This window comes from Pan paniscus, chromosome 1 (assembly GCF_029289425.2).
Source record: "Pan paniscus chromosome 1, NHGRI_mPanPan1-v2.0_pri, whole genome shotgun sequence".
NCBI lineage: Eukaryota > Metazoa > Chordata > Mammalia > Primates > Hominidae > Pan > Pan paniscus.
The window spans coordinates 31,594,366-31,618,802 of NC_073249.2; the positions used below are offsets into that span (position 1 = coordinate 31,594,366).

At 36.9% G+C, this 24,437-nt stretch overlaps 1 protein-coding gene across 5 annotated transcripts in view; it reads right to left on the reverse strand.

Annotated features, from left to right (window-relative positions):
- The window catches only part of SPATA17 (spermatogenesis associated 17), a 231,481-nt gene that overhangs the window by 62,941 nt on the left and 144,103 nt on the right, over window positions 1-24,437 (reverse strand). For all 5 annotated transcript variants that reach the window (XM_003814136.7, XM_063597133.1, XM_055108053.2 and 2 more), the window contains one exon: window positions 6,918-7,050. In XM_003814136.7, the coding sequence (XP_003814184.1) occupies window positions 6,918-7,050 (133 nt within the window). The remainder of the gene's footprint in view (window positions 1-6,917; window positions 7,051-24,437) is intronic.

Genomic DNA, 24,437 nt, shown 5'->3' on the forward strand with positions numbered 1-24,437 from the left:
TCTTGACCTTGGGATCTGCCCACCTCGGCCTCCCAAAGTGCTGGGATTACAGGCGTGGGCCACTGTGCCCGGCTGCATTTTACTTTTAGAAAGATGCCTTAAATCCCTTCAGGAAGGAGGCGGTATGCAAATGAATGAATCCTCACTGATAGACTATTAATAGAATCATTAGGTCTGGTAGTATGTGGAACCCATACCCTTTCCAGTGGCCCCAATTCCTTTCCAGAAAGTCACTACTTCATTTTGTATAAATTCTGAGGTGTGTGTGTGTGTGTGTGTGTGTATTTTTTAATTGTTAGTGAAGGAAACCAAAATATTCCTCTCTGAAATACTGGGGATCACTGAGCTAAAGAAGGTTAAAATGCAGGGGCACATTCTGCCCTTCTCTTTGCCTTTACCACCTGAAGGCAGGCACTTGTACAACACTTGCTTATCTCAGAAACAGAGTCAGAAGATCCTGGAGGAGACTTTGTTCTTTCCATGAATGTATCTTCCCACGTTTTCCTGCTTTTTGGAAGGCTGGAGATACTCTATTCTTTGTTTTGTCACTATATAGAACGTACGGCTCTTTATTAAAGTGCTGTTTATGCAAGGCTCCTGTGCCACTGCCTTGAGAGAGAAATACTTTTGAACTGAGGCCTCTTCCATGAGATAGGTATGGCATGTGTTAATACACTTTGACTGGGTTTTTCTCTTGTTAATCTGACTTTTCAGGAAAGTATCTCAACTAAGAATCTATGAGGGAAAGAAAAGAAATTGTATTTTCTCCCTACAAGAAACAACAAGTTAAACGCATAGTAAGAACCTTCCCTTTTCATCTCTTATAGTCTAAGACATGTTTTCCCAATTCAGACATTTTTATTTAAGAGGTAAAAAATATTTTGAAATCAGATAAAAAAATATTTTTTTCTTTCTTCCTTTATATATCATGTTTTTTGACTAATGTTCTTAATTCCGAAGCCCTTATTGAATTGTAATATGGGCAACAAATATACATATACATTATCCTGTTCATTCAGATATATTGAAAGTTTTACTCTAAGCCAAAAATTAAATTAAAAAGCTATAGATATAAAACATAATATGATGAACCATAACATTTAAATTTTGCAGAATATGTAGTGTAATGATGTTTACACTAAATGTTTTCAGAAAAGCAAACTCTCTTAGGAATGTCCTTAGACAGTAATATGGGTTTCCTTTTATATGTGAATTTTTTTTTTCATTTCAGGGTGTACACATACAGGTTTGTTATATGAATATATTATGTAATACTGGGGTTTGGACTTTTATTGATCCCATCACCCAAATAGTGAACATAGCATTCAATAGGTAGTTTTTCAACCCTTGCCCCACTTCCTCCCTCCCTCCCTCCCCTCTTTTGGAGACCCCAGTATCTATTGTTTCCATCTTTATGTCCATGTGTACTCATCGTTTAGCTCCCACTTATAAGTCAGAACATGCAGTATTTTATTTTCTATGTCTGCATTAATTCACTTAGAATAATGGCCTCCAGCTGCATCCATGTTGCTGCAAAGGACATGACTTCATTTTTTTATGGCTGTATAGTATTCCATGGTATATATGGGTCACTCAATTTTTTTCCCTATCTATAAGTGCAGCACAAAGATAAGTATGTATATGTATGTTTGTATACAAGTATACATTATTATTAACTATAATCACCATGCTGTATGTGTGCTGCATATATAACTTGTATGTTACATGGTATAGGCTGAATTTTGTAGCCATCCCCACCACCACTCATGTGTTGAAGCCTGACTCTCAATGTGACTATATTGGAGACAGAGCTTTTAAGAAGGTGATTAAGATTAAATGATGTCATACAACAGTCTGTGAGTGCTGGGTTTTGAGCTAGAGTTGGAACATATTGCTAAGGAAATGCATAACATGGTAGAAACAATACCTTATATTTCCAGTGCCTAGAAAAAGTTCTTGACTAATAGATAAAGAGATGATGGGACTCAGGGACTTCATCAGCTCTATTGACAGAAGCCAGGAACAGAGATGAGATTATACCAGCTAAGACGCCAAGAGTTTGTAGTAAATAGTGCAGAGAAAGCAGAAAAGAATTAAGGCCGATTGTGGGACTTCTTGGATTCCACAAGGACTGGACCACTATTCAAGGAAAGGGAAGAATGACCCCTAAGGGGATTCAGAGATCACTGGGGCTGCTACTCCTGCAAGAGGCCCAGGGAGCAGGACCGTTTCCTTCTAGGTTTCAAAGAGTGGGGCCGCCTCTCCAGATTCTGTGGGGCAGGATGACCCTGTTCAGTTCCTCTAGGGCAGGGCCCACCCTTACAGGGAGCCATGTGGGCAGAACCCTTGCAGAGAGACTCTACCTCACCCACAGAGCCATCAGGGTGACCCTGCCATCCCAAAGGAACTGGAGAGCAAAATATTGAACCAAAAAGGATTATTTTCAAGTCTTAACATGAAATAGAATTTGCCTTGTTAGGTTTTAGACTTCACTGAGACATATCATCCATTCCTTTCTTCCAATTTTTCCCTTTTGGCATAGAAATATCACCCCTTTGCTTGTCCTACCATTGCATTTTGGAAGCACGTAACTTGTCTGGTTTCACAGGTTCACAGCTACACAGGAAGTTTGCCTCAGGATGAGGCAAGTTTCACCCATATCTGATCATATGGTATTTCTTGGTAGTTCTTGTTTGTTTTCCCACAGCTTTACTGAGGTATAATTGACAAATTAAATACACCTGCAGTAACTCAACAGATTACTTTGGTTGTATGGACATTTTAACAATATTAAATTATTTCAGTCCATGAACACAGCATATCCTTGCCAATACATATTATCTTTTGTCTTTTTGTTAATAGCCATTCTAACATGTGTGAGGTTATATGCCATTGTGGTTTCTATTTGCATTTCCCTGATGATTAATAATGCAGAGCATCTTCTCATATACTTGTTGGCCATTTGTAAAAATTGTATATATTTACAGTGTACAACATGATCTTCTGATATACATATACATTATGAAATGATTACCACAATCATGCTAATTAACATATCCATACGATTTAGCACAGTTATTTCTATTTTGTGACAAGAACATTTAAGATCTATGCTGAGTCATTTTCAAATATACAATACATTATTAATTTTAGTCACCATGCTGTATAATAGATCTCCAGAACTATTCATCCTAACTGAAACTTTGTACCTTTTGACAAACATCCCCTTCTCATTTCTCACCCCTACCTCCTGCCTCAAGTCCCTAGTAACCACCATTCTACTCTGTACTTCTGAGTTTGATTTTTTTCAGATTTCACATATAAATGAGACCATGCAGTATTTGTATTTCTGTGCCTAACATTTCAGTTAGTGTAAGATCCTCCAGGGTCGTCCATGTTATCACAAATGACAGAATGTCCTTCTTTTTAAAAGCTGAATAGTATTCCAATGTGTACATCTAGCACATTTTCTTTATCCATTTGCCCTTCAGTGAATAATTTGTTTGATTCCATATCTTGGCGATTTTGAAAATGCTGCAGTAAACATGGGGCTGCAGATATCTCTTCAATATATGGATTTCACTTCCTTTGAATCTATACCCAGAAATAGGATTGCTGGATTTTATAGTAGTTCTATTTTTAATTTTTTGAAGAACCTCCATTTTCCATAATGACTGTACTAATTTGTATTCCCACCAATAGTGTACAAGTGCTCCATTTTCTCCACATCCTTGCCAATACGTTATCTTTTGTCTTTTTGGTAATAGCCATTCTAACATGTGTGACGTTATAGCTCATTGTGGTTTCTGTTTGCATTTCCCTGATGATTAGTGATGTTGAGCATCTTCTCATATACTTGTTGGCCATTTGCATGTCTTCTTTTGAGAAATGTCTATTCCAGTCTTTTGCCCATTTTTAAAAGAGGTTATTTGTTTTCTTGCTATTGAGTTGTATGAGTTCCTTATATATTTCAGATATTAACTCTATCAAATGTATGGTTGGCAAATTTTTTTTCCTATTCCATAGTTTGTCTCTTTACGCTGTTGATCATTTCCTTTGCTGTGCAAAGCTTTTTGGTTTGATGCAATTCTATTTGTCTATTTTTGCTTATGTTGCCTATACTTTTGGGGTCATATCCAAAAAATAATTGCTTAGACCAATGTCAAGAAGCTTTTTTCCTATATTTCCTTCTAGTAGTCTTACAGTTTCAGGTCTTAATCTAGTTTTAGTTGATATTTGCATATGGTGTGAGATAAGGATCCACTTTCATTCTTCTGCAGTGGATATACAGTTTTCTCATCACCATTTGTTGAAGAGACCATCCTGTCCCCATTGTGTGTATTTGGGACCTTTGTCAAAGATCAATTGAGCACAAATGTGTGCATTTATTTCTGGGTTCTGTATCCTATTCCATTGTTTGATGTGTCTATTTTTTATGCTAGGACCATGTTGTATTGATTACTATGACTTTGTAATATAATTTGAAATCAGATAGTGTGATGCTTCCATCTTTAGTCTTTTTGCTCAAGATTGCTTTGGCTGTTCAGGGTCTTTTGTGGTTCAGGAATTTTAGGATTGTTTTTTCTTTTCTTCTTCTTTTTTTTTTTTCCTCTTTTGAGACAGAGTCTTACTGTTTTACCCAGGCTGGAGTGCAGTGGCACGATCTCAGCTCACTGCAACCTCTGCCTCCAAGGTTCGAGTGATCCTCCTGCCTCAGCCTCCCAAGTAGCTGGAACTACAGGCAGGCACCACCACACCCGGCTACCTTTTGTATTTTTAGTAAAGGCAGGGTTTCACCAAGTTGGCCATGCTGGTCTCGAACTCCTGATCTCAAGTGATCTGCCCACCTTGGCCTCCAAAAGTGCTGGGATTACAGGTATGAGCCACCCTGCCTGGCCAAGGATTATTTTTTCTATTTCTGTGAAAAATGACATTGGGATTTTGATAGGGATTATATTGACTCAGTTGATCACTTTGTTTATATGGACATTTTAACAATATTAAATTTTTCCAGTCCATGAACACAGAATACCTTTCCATTTATTTGTGTCTTCTTTAATTTATATCATCAGTATTTTATAGTTTTCAATGTACAGATCTTTTACTTCCTTAGTTAAATTCATTCCTATGTGGGATTATTATCTTGATTTCTTTTTGGAACAGTTCGTTGTTAGTATATGGAAATGCTACTAATATTTGTATGTTAATTTTGTATGCTGAAACCTTATTGCATTTGTTTATTAGTTCTAACAGTCTTTTGGTGGAGTCTTTAGGGTTTTTAATATTTAAGATCATAGTGGGTGCAGCGCACCAGCATGGCACATGTATACATATGTAACTAACCTGCACAATGTGCACATGTACCCTAAAACTTAAAGTATAATTAAAAAAAAAAAAAAGAAAGAAAAAAAAAATATTTAAGATCATGTCATTTGCAAACAATTTTATGTCTTCCTTTCCAGTGTGGATGCCTTTTCTTTCTTTCTCTTGCCTAACTGCTCTGGCTAGGACTTCCAGTACTACACTGAATAGCAGTTGTAAGACTGGGCATCCTTGAGGCTGGGTGCGGTGGCTCATGCCTATAATCCCAGAACTTTGGGAGGCTGAGGCGGGCAGATCACGAGGTCAGGAGAAGGAGACCATCGTGCCTAACAAGGTGAAACCCTGTCTCTACTGAAAATACAAAAAATTAGCCAGGCGTGGTGGCATGCGCCTGTAGTCCCAGCTGCTTGGGAGGTTGAGGCAGGAGAATCACTTGAATCTGAGGGGCGGAGGTTGCAGTGAGCCAAGATTGCACCATTGCACTCCAGCCTGACCAACAGAGCGAGACTTCATCTCAAAAACAGAAAAAAAAAGAGTGGGCATCCATGTCATGTTCCTATGATTTAGATATGACTTTAGACTTTAGAGTGGGTACTAAATGTACTAAGATTCTTGTGGCTTTTGAGATGGAAAGAATGTATTTGCATTCAAGAGTGCATGAGTTTGGGGGCCGGGAATGGAAGGCTATGAACTGAATTGTGTTTCCCTAGAATTCATATGTTGAATATCTAACCTGTAATGTGACTGTATTAGAGACGGAACCTGTAAGGAGGTGATTGAGGTTAAATAAGGTCATGAAGGTAGAGTCCTGGTCCTTTGGGATTAGTGCCCTTACAAGGAGAGATACAAGACAGCCTGCTCTCTCTCTGCCCAGAGAGAAGAGGTCATATGAGCAAACAGGGAGATGGTAGCTGTCTACAAGCCAGGAAGAAAGGCCTCACCAGAAACTATGTTGGCAGTAATCTCAGACTTCCAGCCTCCAGAATTGTAAGAAAATAAATGTCTGTGCTTGAAGCCACATAGTCTATAGTACTTTGTTGTGGCAGTCTGAGTATAGACTAATATATCACATAAGTGCCACATATACGTGCTGTACCTGTTATGAAAGTGCATATGACACTCAGGAGTTGCACATATACATATATGCAGGTTAAATGTATGTTATACATTTATACATCATGTTTTATATAATGCTTGTCTTCTCTCCCCTCCTCTTTATTTAGCTATCTATAAACATACATACATAGATTGAGAGAGAGCAAACAAGCCCTGATCTCCATGCCTGAGAGTTAGCTTAACTCCATTCTGTGACCTCATCCTCAAGCCCTGACCACCTGCTCATATGCCAATGCCAATGATCCATGCCTTTGATCCTAGGGCAGCTAAGTTATAGCCAAGTCATAAAACTTAAGAATACAATACTGAAAAAAAAATCTTAAATAGGTCAGCAGCACCATCTTTACCTAAAACAGCTATAAAAAATGTTGTTTCCATAAAGGTCTTAATTGTAATAAGAATATTTATATTTGCTCTAATTAATGTATATTTCTAGCTTTTAAAAAAGAATAACTTTTTAAAATGTTTTGTTAACTCACCTTGTCACAGATCCATTTCTTAGGATTTTCACTTCGGAATTGTTCTTTGCAAGAAACAGGACCATACTTGCTTGATAAATGCATTGATGGGATGTACTTTTCATTCTTATGGTATGAAGAAAATGGCAAAAACCTGAAAGAAATATTTAAGAGCTATTCTTAACTTGATTTCTAGAGACATTTGATTTTTAAAATAAGGCTTTGTAGAAGTACTATAGTACAGTGAAAATGATACAAGATTTAGAATCAGAATACCTAGATTCCATTTCAACCTCTGCCACCGATTATCTGTGTTAATTACTTCTATTAATCTTTATTTTCTATTCTGCAAATAGAGATACTAAAATGTTCTTCACAGAATTTTTGTGAGTCTCAAGTATTTTATATATAGAGATAATGTTAAATAATACATTTATGAATTAATTATGCCAAAAACTCAAAATTCATCATATAAATGAAAATGTTCTTAATTTTAAAATAGTATCCCTAAATCAAAAGGACAGCCAGTACAGTCAATTCTCATTGAAGTAGGCTTTCTTCAATTTTAAGTCACTTGAATAATGGTGGCATTACTGGTAGCGGTAGCAGTTATGAATAATGGGGTCTTCAAGCCAGCCAGACCTGTAATCACATCTTAGCTTTGCTTTGCTAGCTGTATTACCCTATGCAAGTTACCTGAATGAGCCTTGACTTCCATATAGGGTTATTACAATGAATGAACAACTTAATTTATGTAAGGTATTTAACATGGAGGCTGAAAAAAATGTGTCCAATAAATAATGTTGGTGCTAAAAGCAGATGTAAAAATCGAAGGAACCTGTTGCAGCAACCATTATCATTACCATCATCATTATTACTTTAGATATTTTTATGATCAACAGAAAAGACCAAACTTTTAAAACCCACACAAACTCTCACAAAACATCTAAGATTGTGATATGCTTTCAATATAACCCAGATCCCTCACCAAAACACACTGAAATAAGAGTAAATAAATCTTTTTAAAAAGTTATCAACCTGTAAGAAGAAATAGGACAGAAAATAAGAAAGAGCAATTGAAAATACCAATTAATTTTAGCAGGTGGAAGGAAGATAGAAAATTCATAAATGACACAAAAGAGTTAAGAAAACTGAAATCTAAGTGCCAGAAGAATGAGATGTCAAAGAGAAACAGGGCAATTTGTCCTGCAGAACCATGGAAAAGCTCAGGAACTAAATCTACAGTTATTGCAGAAAGTGAGAGAAGGAATGAAGCTGAAAACAGCTGAAAGTATATGTAAGGAGTAATGAAATCCCCAGGTCCATGTCCCAGTCCATGTATCCATAAGAGCCTATTCTCAGAAAAATTTACACCAAAAAGCTCTAGTCTCAAGGAAAGCAGGTACAGAGGAATGCTAAGGGGAGGCACCAAATGGAATATGTAGATTTTAATCCAAAGACTGGCCATTGAACTCTTTCCCTGCTCGTCTCTTAAGTGCACTGGCAGCTTGGACTTATATCCTTCAGAAGACTGATTGCATCTTCTGAAAAGACGTGACAGTTCTCAGAGAAACGAGTTCAAATATCAACAATTTGGGGATGTTTTGATTAAAAAGCTGTATCAGAGTATAATAAAATATATCAAAAAGCCACTCTTTTACACCCATAGAGTTTCTAATCTAATTTTTATATTTTCCCTTTTAATATAAACTTAAGAATGGATTACCAGTGGGAAAATAATCAACGTGGAAGAAGGACAGAAATCCAAACATAAGGAATAGCTAGAGGAAACAGACATCATAATGCAGCAAACAGGAGTAAATTCAGAAATTTTTAACACATATAATCAAAGGAGATACGGTATTAATGAAATAAAAGTTGGATGCTTTTTTAAATAAAAGAAACATTTAGAGAAAAGTGGAAGCTCTGGGAAATAAAAACTATAAATAGCAAAATAAAATATTCTCCTGAGAAAAATATTCTGAAATTTAGACTTAAAAAAAAAGTTGAGGTTCAACATATATTTATTGAGCCATTACTATATGCCAAAATTTTCACACAGATGATCTCATTTAGTTAAGATAAAGAAGGGTGTTCTTAAAAGTCTAAATTCAATTGAAAATTATTATTTTTGCCATTTAATAAACTTAGAAAAAGTAGAATTCTTTCATCAATTTTAATACCTCTCTGCAATTTCTTTTTAATATTTATTAATAAATTAATTCTTAATATTTTTCCTAAGAAAATATTTTCTAACACTATTTAAAATAAAAAATAAACAGAATACAGAGCTTTGAATTATACAAAGTTACAGAAGCATGTATTACGTATGCTCTTGGGAAAAGAGCTCTCATATAAGATAGATTATGGTCCTTCCAGTGCTAATTTGCATGTGGGATGGACATCACACACAAACAAATTAATGTGGCCCCAATGTCCCTGAGTATACAAAGGAGGTGCTGCGAGCCGGCTGCTGCACTTACAGTTTTTATCACTTCTGAATTGCATTTTAATAGTACATTTTTCTTTTGTGTCTGAACAAAATTTGCCTTCTCAAGGGAATGAATGGCTGAGACGACAAGGCTGGAAGACTGGGTATTTCCCTGCTCGTGAATTAACTCTACTTTCATTTAGCCATCATGTTTCATGAAAGTAACATATATGCATATTCTTAATTGTACATATATATGTGCATGTATGTATACTCAAAAATATTTAGATATTTTATAATCTTTAAATAACATTTATCTTCAAATTAGGAAAAAATTATTTAATTCTCAAATCAGATTTGCTCTATAAAGTATAAATAGCTACTAACATTAAAAAATCACTTTGGTTTATAGTAAAATTTTACATAATTATCAATTACTTTAAAACGATATTCTTTTACCAGTTTTTAATATATATTCAGTTGTGCTTATGCTTACAGATCGAGCCACTGCTCTCCAGCCTGGGCGACAGAGTGAGACTCCGTCTCAAAAAAAAAAAAAAAAAAAAAAGACAGAAAATAGAATGCTGTTGCCAGGGTGCTTATATTGTCTCCTATCAGTACAGGTCAAGTTTCAGCAGTTTCGTATTGTCTTACTTAACTTCTCTATGATGGATGTTGCATCTCCATGCAACTGAGAATATTAGCCCAGTTGCAGATACTCCTGTCACACCCTGTAACCATCACTGAGGTGCTACACTGGCTCTCTCTTTGGAGGGCTGACTTGGCCACAGCATTACAAAGGCTAATTAAGACTGAGGATCAAGGTGGACACCCATTATCACATTCCTCTCTCTAAACTCTGTTGCTAAATTACATGCCTTATGATCATTTGATGCCCACAGAAGTCTGACATTGTCCACCTTCTATTGGAAGAGATTTCGTATTTATGAATTATAAAATAAATACAAGACTCTTAAACAATAAGTGACTATTGACACATACACTTTTTCAGGTGAGAAAAGTGGAACACATACTTTTTCTTATTCTCAAAGTAGGTATAAAATTATTTACTTTTCAAGTTTGAAAACCTCCTATCCTTTACAGACAAGAAAATATAATGAGATAACAGAATAGCAAATAAGGTCTTATGAATTTTATTGTTGCAATATTTGAGTAATTGAACTTCATACGTTCAAGTAGTAGTTTACTTCTAATAAGAGTGACTGTAAGATGCTATTATTTCTTTAGCATGCACTACTGGGGTAATAAATGACAAAGAATCTCTTAGAAAATCAATAGTTTTATCTTTTAAATTACATAAAGTAGGAATTATGTCAATTGTTTTTTGTTCTTATAGCAAAATTTTAGCACATTCTCAAAAGATCACAAGCTTCATTAATAAAGATGTTAGTCTATGAGCAGCCTCCTCATGCCAATCATTAACAACACTGGAAGGACAGGAACTCCTAAATAGGGATATAGGATGGGCTGCTAGGGGTCATCCCAGAATATCTGCTTAAAAAGTCTATCTAAAATACTTTCTAAAGAAGTCTCAAGGAGTAAGAGCTTAGTAATGTTCAAAACAGAACAGTTATTTAAATTGGGATGAAGAAAATAAGAATAGAAAAATTCCACTCTAGACTTATTAAGGGAAGGGAATCTGTACTCTGTTCTACAAAACTTGATTTGACAAGCAAAGACACCTACGTTTAAAAGTTGGGAAAGAATTGATGCAAGAATGTAAAGAGGAAATATGGGTAAATGACATTGATTTAATTTAATAAATGAATCAACAAACAGCAAATGTTTATGTTATAAAAGTACACCTGCTCAAAAATTAATCTTAACTCTAATATTTTAACCATTATTATAATATAGAAAGCAGTAAATTTAGGCCGGGTGCTGTGGCTAATGCCTGTAATCCCAGCACTTTGGGAGGCTGAGGTGGGTGGATCACTTGAGGTCAGATGTTCAAGACCAGCCTGGACAACATGGCAAAACCTCATCTCTACTAAAAATATAAAAAATAGCCAGGTGTGATGGTATGGGGCTGTAATCCCAGCTACTCAAGAGGCTAAGGCAGGAGAATCATCTGAACCCGGGAGGTGGAGGCTGCAGTGAGCCGAGATCACACTACTGCACTGCAGCCTGGGCAACAGAGTGAGACTCCATCTCAAAAAAAAAAAAAAAAGAAGAAAGAAAGAAAATAGTAAATTTAATGTTTTGAGGGCTGAGGGGCTGAGTTATAACCAGTTCGTGCCTGATCTCATTATCAGATGACCCGGTTCTCATAAACCAATCACAAGCTTTTTTAAGGCAAAGCATTTCGAAAGAACGTGTAATTGGAAATATACAAATTATTTGGCAACAATATTTGAAATAGGATGAGACATGTTTTACAATTGTAGTAAGTATAGTTAATAATGAATAATTTTGCTCTTTCTAAAAAAACAAACCATGTTATGGCCCATTAAAAAGGGCCATAAATTGTTGAATATTTGTCCTTTATGACACAGAATAGTTTAAGTTTTAGTAAAAGGTCAGCAAATAAATAACAGTCTATTTTTCATTACCTTCAACATGAAAAATAAAAAGCATCTTTACTGTATGTATTAACCACCTAAATGTCCAGGTAAACCTAATATATAGCTCATTAGTATGAACAGAAAGATTTCAAAACATAGATTAGTGGAGTTTTTGTTGAAGAGATATTAATAAAATGAGCAACAATCTGGAATAGAAATTAGACAGACTTCCTTTATGGTTGAGGACAAACCACAGCTATAAGCGCTTAATACACACAGTATTTTATACTTAGAGTAGAATTCATAGTACAAATTTAAAACTCATGAACTATTTAGGCAGCAATATCTTCCCCCCAGGGTGGAGACAGAAATGTAATGTTTAACTATAAACAATGCAAGTGGCAAAACTATCTGTTCAACTAAACAGTAAGCTTATATTGCAAGCTTCTAAATTTAACTGGAAAGATATTTTTCCCTTTTCCTTACATTTTTCTTAGCTTCAGAGGAATACATTTCCCTGGATTTATTATTATTATTATTATTATTAACAATCTCAAATCACCTTGGCTCAGTAATTTCATTACCTCTATGCAACAAATTTCTGATATATATTTTGCAGAGTTCACTTTATTTTCTTCTGATTGTGAAAAATATTTTTAAAAATCTCTGCTAAAAGATACTAAAGTTAAAGGCCACAACTAAATAGCATTCACATAGGCTCTTCTTTTAGGCCATTTACATCTAATGTTTTAAACTAACAAAGTTTCAAAAATGGCTAAAAATGATGAACTTAGATATTTTATGGACTTATATAAATCACTTAAAGAACATAAACTTCTCACGCCTGTAGTCTTAGCACTTTGGGAGGCCAAGGTGTGTGGATCACTTGAGCCCAGGAGTTTGAGACCAGCTTCAGCAACGTGGTGAAACCCCATCTCTACAAAAATACAAAAATCAGCTGGGCGTGGTGGTGAGAAGGTGTAGTCTCAGCTACTAGAGAGGCTGAGGTGGGAGGATCACCTGAGCCTGGAGGTCAAAGCTGCCGTGAGTCACGATCATGCCCCTGCACTCCAGCCTGGGTGACAGACTGAGACCCTGTCTCAAAATAAATAAATAAATAAATAAATAGAAGGTGTCAAGAAATACAAACAACTATATCCAGAGCACCGTATTCCAAACTATGGTCTGGGGAGGAGATGAGGGGACTCATGGCCAACTAGGCCATTTGCTCCATGAAGTCAATAGACTTTTGTTACTGGGGGCGGTGGCTCATGTCTGTAATCCCAGCACTTTGGGAGGCCGAGGTGGGTGGATCACCTAAGGTCAGGAGTGCGAGACCAGCCTGGCCAACATGGTGAAACCCTGTCTCTACTAAAAATACAAAAATTAGCCAGGTGTAGTGGTGGGCACATGCAGTCCCAGCTACTTGGGAGACTGAGGAAGAAGAATCAATTGAACGCCAGAGGCGGAGTTTGCAGCGAGCCGAGATCACACCACTGCACTCCAGCCTGGGCGACAGAGCAAGACTCTGTCTCGAAAAAAAAAAAAAAAAGAGACTTTTGCCTGTCTTGCTCACTGCTATGTTCTCAATGCCTAATGTAGTGCCTGGCATATAGTCAGCATGCAATATTTGTTGAGTGAATACACTTGCAAAATGCTATATACTGTATTATATTTCCCCTCTTTGATAGTCACATCAAATAAAAGTATATTTAAGACTGAGAAGCCCTGTAAGTGCCAAAAATCCATTTAAGTGTTTTCAATGTAATTTTTCCCCAAATTTATTTGAAAGAAACTCATTAACATTAGTCTTAAGACTAGTTTTTTAAGAGACATAATTTGGAAAATCATGTTCATAGTAAGAACAACAAAAGAAAATACAAGCCTATTACTGAGACTGTTAGCGTAGTATTAATAAACATCAAAGAAAAATCATAATTGACTTCATTTTTTGGCTTGACTTGTTTTTAATGAGAATGATTTTTGTGATCTGATATGTTAGGCTAAAACAAGCAAAATCTAGTTCAAGCTCAAGAGTCAAAATTCAATCTTAAAAAACCTCTTAGCACTTACTGTTTGTGAACGATTGTGCTAAGTGTAGTGCATAAGTCAGGGGCTCTGTTGTTGAGAAGCTTATCGTCCAGAACAAGGCTCTCTTATTTTTCTGTTAAAGGGCCAGGCAGGTAACATAAACGAGTCAGATGTAAACCAAAGAGTCCAAGTTTTAATCAATTGTTGCCATGTCAGACTGTGAGTCTGCTCCTTCTAGATCTCCTGATTTTTGCTATAAGCGGTAAAATCTGGAGTTTTAAATAATTTAATTGCCATTTTTAATTACTTTTCAATTTATCTAATTTTTAGAATATTGTGGGATCCAAATACAACACACCCGGGAGGCCATATGCAGCTAACAAGCTACTAGTTTGCAATCTCTGGTTTAGAATTTTAAAGTGAGTAGCTCCGTCAATGATTTTAAGGTCCCTGACAAGATAAATTAAATCTTAAATTACTGTGCAAGCTTTTGTATGAGATCACCAAATCACCATTAGTTATTCTTAATAAATTGTGAATGTACCAAAGATGTAACAAAACGATTTTTAAACAGAAGACTATAGATTCTACAGTATATAGAGGGCTTAATGTGATGTTAATTCCCAAAGAAAATACAGGAGAAGTAACAACTAGGCGATAGTCACAGGGGAAAGTAAAATCTACTAATGAATGGCTCCCCAATAGCCAAATCCTAGATATCCTTTTTAGTTTTCTTTCTTTTTCTTTCTTTCTTTCTTTCTTTCTTTTTTTTTTTTTTTTGTGACGGAGTCTCGCTCTGTTACCCAGGCTGGAGTGCAGTGGCGCGATCTTGGCTCACTGCAAGCTCCGCCTCCCGGGTTCATGCCATTCTCCTGCCTTACCCTCCAGAGTAGCTGGGACTACAGGCGCCCGCCACCACACCCAACTAATTTTTTGCGTTTTTTAGTAGAGATGGGGTTTCACCGTGATAGCCAGGATGGTCTCGATCTCCTGACCTCGTGATCTGCCAACCGCGGCCTTCCAAAGTGCTGGGATTACAGGCGTGAGCCACCGCGCCCGGCCTCCTTTTCAGTTTTCACTGAATTTGAACTTGCATCAAGCTGTTCATTCACTTCTTGTAGCCAGTCCTCTTTTATTTGCACAATCGCTCCTGGTTCTCTTTCTTGCTGTCTCTGTTTCTTGACTGACTCGTCGTATTCTGCCAATATCTGAAAGTAATGACTCTTAACCAGAACTGTGCATTTGAATCACCTGGGCATATTTTGCAAATATATATGCCTACTGAACCAAACTATCGGTGATTGAGACTTGGGAATTCATATGCATATAATTTTAAACCTCAAGGTGATGCAGTTAAGCAATCCTGACTAAAACTGTCCTGCCGGGCACGGTGGCGCACGCCTGTAATCCCAGCACTTTGGGAGGCCGAGGCAGGCAGATCACGAGGTCAGGAGATCGAGACCATCCTGGCTAACATGGTGAAACCCCATCTCTACTAAAAGTACAAAAAATTAGCTGGGTGTGGTGGTGGGTGCCTTTAGTCCCAGCTACTCAGGAGGCTGAGGCGGGAGAATGGCGTGAACCCGGAAGGCGGAGCTTGCAGTGAGCCGAGATCGCGCCACTGCACTCCAGCCTGGGCAACAGAGCAAGACTCCGTCTCAAACAAACAAACAAACAAACAAACAAACCACTGCCCTAACATTAAAGCAATTCCTAGAAATCTGTAATCTTCTCTCTATATAGTTTCTCCTGAGGGATTATTCCACCACCAAGGTTTTAACTATCACCTCTAAACTGATGATTTCTAAATCTTTATCTCAATACACAATATCTTTCTTTAACTGAAGAACAGTGTTTTCAAATGTTCACTATGGATATTTCCCTTGATACACTAGAGGAACCTCAAATAGAGCTGCCTCCAAATTAAACTCATATCCAAATCCTCCATGCTATCAAATTTGCAATGCTTCTTATATATTTTTTCTTAGATAAGTCAGAACATCATCCTCTAGCCAGTCACCTAAGTCAGAAGCCATCAAGTCAGGGCATGAGAGGACATTCCTGCCTCTGCTCTCCTCAATCTGAGGAGATTCTTGCTTGTGGCTCTACTCTCACAAAAAAAAACTGTATTTGATATAATGGGACACCCCTCCCCGAGACCACAGTCGTGGTCTATTAGTACGTTAATAGACCTTTAACTTAACCCTTATTTATTGTCTATTCTGTTCCAAGCCTATGGGGTATGTGAGCAAATTTGTTAACATAAATTGAGCAAAACAGATTCTCTCTCAGAAATTTGAACTGAAAAACAGAAGTAGCTGTGGGTTCTAGAGCTGGAAGGTTATATTGAATTAGGCCTGGATGGTAACTAAGTGAAAGCTAAAGATTTATGGGAAAGAAAGTTTATGATTTACAAGTCATCAGTTAAGCTAGTCAGTAGAAAGAGGCAGACGAAGGTGCAGAGGAAGGAAGAGATGCCACTAGAAGGAGAACGCCATGTCTCTACAGCCCCCTACTCATCTTAGTCCAGTTTTTCTTTGGGTCCTTATATCTCTATAAAATTCCTCAATATATCTTTTAAACATCCCCTTAGTTTCTTGAGTTTCCTTGAATGGATCTTTGTTCTTTGCGAGTAAGAAAGCTCTGAGACAGTGATCCTAAATGCATCTGTGCCTCTGACCACACCATCCAGACCATATCAGGCTCACCCCTAAATCTGATTTAGGGTTTATAGCAAACTTGTCTAACCCATGCGCCGCAGGCCACATGCAGCCTAACACAAATTTGTAAACTTTCTTCAAACATTTAAAAATTATTTGTTGTGATTTTTTTTTAAGTTTATCAGCTATCATTAGTGTATTTTATGTGTGGCCCAAGACAATTCTTCTTCTTCTTCCAGTGTGGCCCAGGGAAGCCAAAAAACTGGACACCCCTGGTTACAGGATCCTACCTATAAAGCAGCTTCTCAACCTTTCTCTACCCTCCATTACCAACGTCTCAGTTCTATGGCAAGTCCTCTTCATCTCTGACCTGGACTGTGGCCCCAGTGACTCTGGCCTCTGTCCCCATTGACTCCCATTTCTAAAACATCTCCATAGCTAACAGAGTGACAACTGCAAGCTATCTGATCTTTCACTCAGGGCCTAAAACACTGTGCTGGTCTTATGAATGTCTCTACCACATAAAGTCCAAATATTAAAATTGTCTTTTTATGACTTGTCTGATGATATATACTAAAAGTACATATTCTCAAGCATATCACTGAAAGTATTCCAAATTATCAAATTGTATAGATTTTTAAAATCTTAAGCTTCTTTAGACGCAGGTGTCTGTAAGAATAGAATTCTAGTATTCTGTGGTCATTTACTTAAACTTTTTTTTTTCTTTCAGAGAAACAGTGGACAAAAAGAGAGCACAGCTCTCACTATACAGCCAAAGTAATACAGGGCTCTTTTGTAGACAAATTCTAGAACTTCTTAATTATACACAGGCTTATTATCTATATCCCCAGTGTTATAAAGTACCAGAACTTCATTAGAAAAATTAAGCTGGAAAAATGAAGGCAGCACTTTGTAAATTTCCACTGGAAATTAGCTGGGAGAGGCAGAGGAATACTGGATCAAAAGAGGGTAATCATGCTTAACTGTGCCCTAGAGCACCCGCATGTATAATACGATTTGCACAGTAACTACCTCTCCTATTACTGCTTGTTTGGAGTATTCTGTGTTAATGGGGTTAGCTAATTTAGTATTTTAACTTAAAAAGGCTCTGCTGATTAATAAATGTTGCACACTGTGCTAGTAATTAAAATAAATGGAAGAGTTACAAATAAAAGTTGAATTGTTAAGAAAACATTATCTGAAAATATATGATAATCTCTATTTATCATAATACAGTAATAGTTCAGAAAATATGCAAATTTTAAAGGTCTAAAGTGTCTGAAAAAACTACACAAGTCAAAAAAGTTTTGAGATATGTTAAATTTTCTTTTCACTATTCTTTAATGATAAATAGAACCAGTGCTTACCCGTATATGCCACATTGTAAAATGTCCTTTCTAAAAACTGTTATTTAGATCTTGTTTGTTAACCTTTCCCACAACATTTTTCTTATAGTAATGTCTACGAAATCATACTTAATTAGAAATTATATTTAAAGTTTTAAAAGTGAGTAATTTGGCCGGGCGCGGTGGCTCACGCCTGTAATCCCAGCACTTTGGGAGGCCGTGGCGGGCTGATCACGAGGTCAGGAGATTGAGACCACGGTGAAACCCCGTCTCTACTAAAAATACAAAAAATTAGCCGGGCACGGTGGCGGACGCCTGTAGTCCCAGCTACTCAGGAGGCATAGGCGGGAGAATGGCGTGAACCCGGGAGGCAGAGCTTGCAGTGAGCCGAGATCGCGCCACTGCACTCCAGCCTGGGCAACAGAGCAAGACTCTGTCTCAAAAAAAAAATAAAAGTGAGTAATTTACTTACTTTTTACTGATATTTACTACAATGGAGCATGGTTCCCCCTTTTTTAGGGGTCTGTGTACACCAAGCACAGAAATAAAGGAAAATCCCGAGTCCCTTCAAGGGAAATTCCAGCCCCAGAAGTAAATAAGTAACTTGTTCTAGAGCTATTTATTTCCCTGTAGGTGCTAAAGATAACGTTTTACCATAGGTCCCCCGAGTTGTCTTTCATGGGCTCAGACTCTCACTGAATGGATCTGTTGGCACTTAGACCCCAGATAAGGGGGAAGTGAAGACTAAACTTTAACTATCACCCTTTGTTGTAAGTTACTTCGTAAGGGGCTTGGGGGAGGTCATTCCCCCTAACCGGTTAACATTTTTTTTATTCACCTCCAATTTTACTTTTTTAAATTTTGAGACAGCGTCTCGCTCTGTCACCCAGGCTGGAGTGCAGTGGTGCGATCTGGGCTCACTGCCACCTCCACCTCTCAGATTCAAGCGATTCTTGTGCCTCAGCCTCCCGAGTAGCTGGGACTACAGGTGCCCACCACCACACTTGGCTAATTTTTTTGTATTTTTAGTAGAGATGGGCTTTCACCATGTTGGCCTGGCTGGTCTCGAACTCCTGACCTCAAGTGATCCACGTGGCTCAGCCTCCCAAAGTGCTAGGATCACAGGTGTGAGCCACCACACCCAGCCATGATCCCAAATTTTTGAAAAGAGTTTCTCTTTCTTAGCCAATTGCCAATCAGAAGATCTTTAAATCTACCTACCATCTGTAAGCTCCTGCTTCAAGATATCTCACCCTTTTAGGCCAAAACTAATGTGTGACCTCCATGTATTGATTTATGATTTTGCCTGTAGCTTCTGCTCTCCTGAAATTTGCTCCTGCCTTTAAAAACTCTTACCTGCAGGCCACTGGGGAGGTTGGGTCTTAAGCATGAGCTTCCTTGAATCTTTTTGCTTGGCGCCCTGCAATAAACACCTTCCTTTCTGTCACTGCAAAAACCTCTGAGTTTTACTGTGGTGGGTGAATGGACCCCATTTCGGTTTTATAATATTACCAAATCCAATATTTACCAAGGCCCCTATCTAAGCTAGGTTGCAAATTTGAGAGAAATGAAGGCACATTAGATTCATAGCTATTAGTTCCAGCAAGTGGAGGAGCTCAAGAAATAGAGTTATTAGTTCTGCTATGCTACTAAATGTTTATGGGATGTCTCTCATTTCACCTACTCTGAATAACTATCAGTAAATTAATACTTTTTTGTTTTTCTAAAAGATGTAGAGACAGCTGTTGAGCTGTCTATACAGTTTCTTAAATGAAAGCCTATATAAGTTAAAATACAGCTACAATATACTTTAATCATGAACTCCTCTTCATAGGGAAACTCCAGTCACTGTTACATTTTTTTAAATCCTCGATGTCTATACCTTAAACTTGTGGAAGACTCTTGAATCCCTAGGGATTTGAGGAGTTCCTTCAAATTTAGCTCAGGATTATAATTAATCTAAACACCAAAGTCTGACCTAGCAAGGTAGCTTCTTGATTTGAAAACCTTTAGGAAGAACACTTGCATTTATTTTCTTTTGCTGTTATAACAAATCACCACAAAATTGGTGGCTTAAACAATATTATTAACTTATCATTCTTGAGGTCAGAAGTGCAAAATAGGTCTTACTGGGCTAAAATCAAGGTGTTGACAGGACTGCGTTCCTTCTAGAGGATCTAGAAGAGAATCAATTTCCTCGCCTTTTGTGACTTCTAGAGGCGGCCTACATTCCTTGACGTGGTGCTCATGCCCCATCTTTAAAGCTAGGAAAGGTAAATTGAACCCTCCTCACATTGCATCACTCTCACCTCCTTTCATGTAGTCAAATTTCTTTCTGCCTCCCTCTTCCATTTTTAAGGACCTCTGAATTACAAAACTGGCCCCACTCTGATAATCCAGGATAATCTCCCCACCTAAAAGTCCCTAATTTAATGAAATCTGCAAAGACCTTTTTATTATATAAGGTAACAATCACAGGTTCCGAGGATTAGGACATGTAGACTCTTTGGCAGGGCAATAGGGATTGGGGAAGCATTATTATGCCTAACAGAAAATTAATTGAAACTAATTGGTTCTCATTTCTATTGCAATATCCTAAATCTATTGTATTTTGGATATAATTATAGTCTCCTGTATTAAGCCAGAATGTTTACAATTAACAGAAGATATCAATGTATAGGACTTTTACACCTCTCATAATACCTTAGTGAAGCCCATATCATAGCCTATATCATCTGATTTATGATTGTCGACCCCATTCCATTTCTGCTGTCTTGATGGGTAAATTAAACATTGAATAGCTCTGGTACCATTATGGCCTCCCTTTTGCTCCACCTGTTAATAACATTTTTCCCCATTTCATCTAAGCAACTTTCATGGTCCCATTTCATGTTTGGAAATATTCCTTGAAATGTTCCCCTCTGAAATTTTAAAGCCTAAAATTCTCTGTGATCACCATATCCATAAATAAGAAGTACAGTATATATAACATTGTCTTATTTTAATAAAGAAATAATAAATATACATATAATTGCACATGTAACCAAAAATTCCTGGACAGATACACAAGAAAGGGTTGACAATAGATACCTCTGCAAAACATAACTGAAGATCAGTGAACAGTGTTTAATAATTGCACATGTAACCAAAAATTCCTGGACAGATACACAAAAAAGGGTTGACAATAGATACCTCTGGAAAACATAACTGAGGATCAGTTAATAGTGTTTAAGGTTTTTACAATAAATATGTGTTGTAGTTTTAATGTTTTAAAAGGTAAACAAAAATTCTTCTTTATTTTTTTAAATGGATTTGAGGAGATTCATAAATCAAAGGAAGTAGAAAATTTTTAACAGAAAAAAGAGAGAACCAGGGACATACAGAAGAATGAAAACAGCTCAGTATCTCTGGAGCACAAAGTTCTTTACAGAATATGACAAAGATTAGCTAGAGAAATAAGCTTGGATCAGATCCTGAGGAAACTGTGTCTTGCAATAAGAAATTAAACTTTATCCTAGAGGCAATAAAAAGCCATTGAAAGGCATTTTAGCTGAATAATAATCGCATAATCGAATCTCTTTAGTGCTTGTGTGGTAAAATGCACTGAGTGAGAGTAAGACTAGGTAGACCAGGTTGAAGGGATTTTATGGCAATTAAAGTTAAGGAATTTTAAGGTGCCTAAATTAAGACAGTGATAGTATAAAGGGGAAGAGAGGCTGAACTTGAGAAAAACTTAAAAGGTAGAATAAACAGGACTTGAGGACTCATAGGATATTGATGCTGGAGGAGAAGGTAACTCACAAGTCTCTAGCTTGTGCAGATAGTTGGTGATGCAATTCACACTCAAGAAAAGATGCAGGAAAGTGCGTTATATACTGCGTTTAGGACATCTGGTGGAGATACAAACAAAGATGGCAGTTGAAAATGTAAACCTGAAATGTAGGATCAAGATTAAAATGGAAATCATTGGCATAGAGGTGGTAGTTAAAATCTTTCAAGTAGAAGCATCCATTCAAAGATTATACAGAGGAAGAAGAAGAAGAAAGAGAATATCAAATCCTTCTATCATTTTAGTTCTAACCTATTACCTACTACCAAAGTTTCTGCAATATTTATCCTAATGGGTTTCACTGCATCGATCATATTCTTCTGAAATACATTTGTCTCACAATCAAATTTATATTCTTTTTATACCATCCACTTTCTCTAAAAAAACAATAAATAATTTTCCATTACCTATAGGATAAACGACCAACTACTTGGTCTTGAACTTTTTTGCAATTTTTCTTTCTCCCGCTCTCTAACATAAATATTAGCCTGTCAAATTGGTCTTGTCATTGTTCTGTCAACTTTTCCTATCATCGTTTTCCTTTTCATATCATCAGCCTACTTTTATCTATTTTCTTCTTTCCTCTATCAAAATCTCAATCATCTTTTGCAGGATCCAACTCAGTTCCTTATCTGTCAAGAACGCTTTCCTAGATTATCAGAGACCAGAGAAAACTTGACATTTAAAAATATATACATTGTCTCCTACACACACTTGACCATTTATCAAGTACTTGGTAAATGTTACTAAAAATTTTGTTAGGTTTCCTGGTTAGTTTCAGCTATATAAGTTTCACGAGAGTAGAGGCTATGTCTGATTTATTCACCACTATGTCCCTAGAGCTTGGAACTATTCCTGACATGTAAACATCTGTTGAATCAATAAATAATCCTTTTTATTTCTCACAATATCTAGATGAGACCTTCCCATATAAAGGTTCCTTCATAATTATTTATTAATTGCTTATTTGGCTTCCTGGCTTCATAAGGATAGACATATGAGTGAGGGAAATAATTTTCTTTGAGATGGCATGAGAAAATTGAATGATTTCCTTTAAAAACAGAACAAATAAAGCTTTAAAATGACTTCCAAAAAAACTTCCGTAATCTATTTTCCATGTCTTTATTATTATTGTCCTATTTGCTATGTTTATTTTAAAGAAGATATGTGACTAACAGCTATAACCTACCAGCCTGTGATTATTAAGAAGCATTTTGTCATTCCTAATAACTAGGAATGCAATGCTATGAATTGTGTTCTCTCAAAATTTATATGCTGCATTCCTAACACCCAGTACCTCAACATGTTACCTTATTTTGAAATAGGGTCTGATATAGTTTGACTCTGTGTTTGCACCCAAATCTCATGTTGAGTTATAATTCCCATTGTTGGTGGAGGGATCTGGTGGGAGGTGATTGGATCATGCAGGCAGATTTTTGCCTTGCTGTTCTCATGATAGTGAGTGAGTTCTCATGAGATCTGGTTGTTTAAAAGTGTGGCACTTCCCCCTTTGCTGTCTGTCTCCTGCCACCATGTGAAGATGTGCTTGCTTCCTCTTCACCCTTCCACCATGATTGTAAGTTTCCCGAAGCCTCCTAGCCATGCTTCCTGTACAGCGTTTGGAACTGTGAGTCAATTAAACCGCTTTACTTCATAAATTACCCAGTCTCAGGTAGCTCTTTATAGCAGTGTGAGAACGGACTAATACAGGGTCACTGCAGATGTAACAAATGAAGATGAGGTCATACTGGAGTAGGGTAAGCACCTACTCTAATATGTATGGTGTCCCTATAGCAAAGAAAAATTTGGACACAGACATAGACATTGGGAGAACACCACGTGAGGAAGGCAGAGATAAGAGGAATGCTTCTAGAAACTGAAAAACATAAAGATTAATAGCAAACCACCAGAAATTAATGAAGAGGCATGAAGAGATTCTTTCTCACAGAGAAGGAACCAACTCCGCTGACACCTCCATCTTGGACTTCTAGCCTCCAAAATTGTGATACAGAACATTTCTATGTTTTTAAGCCATCTGTTTGTGGTACTTTGCTATGGCAGCCCTAGCAAACAAATACACTTAGAAAATTTGTCTTTTACATGCACAAAGAGAGGCCTTTAATGAGGTTAGGATTCTGTGGTGTAGGCAGAGCTGCGCTCATTGTCCTCCTCAACTTCTGGTTCTCCAGGCTAGGGGATAAAATCCAGCCCATCTTTGGAATCTCTGATTTCTTACAACTTTTTTGATGTCTTAAATGCAGAATTACATTTGTAGTAATACAAAGCATGTTAATAATTCTCTTTTATTAAGACCCTACTATGTTCCTGACACTTTATACTCATTTTCTCTATCAATCCTCATTACAACCTTTTAAGGTAACATTTCTGCTTCATCTTACAGACAGGAAAATAGAGTTTCAGGTAGCCTAAATTACTAACCAAAGATTATACTGCTGTTTAATGGAACTAAGACTTGAGTTCATATAGATCTAGTTTCAAAGTTCATACTACTTCTACTATAACACACTGCAATTTTCATAATGATATGAAAACAAAAGAGCTAAATGTATTAAACTCTCAGATATAATGCTACCCTTTGAGTCCTTAACATTAGAAATAAAAAGCTGTACATTTCTAGGTCTAGATAGCAGGTTCCTGATATACTACTTTTAACTCCTTATAGGTAAAGTTGGTTTTGTGGTAAAAGGACCCTCTGCAT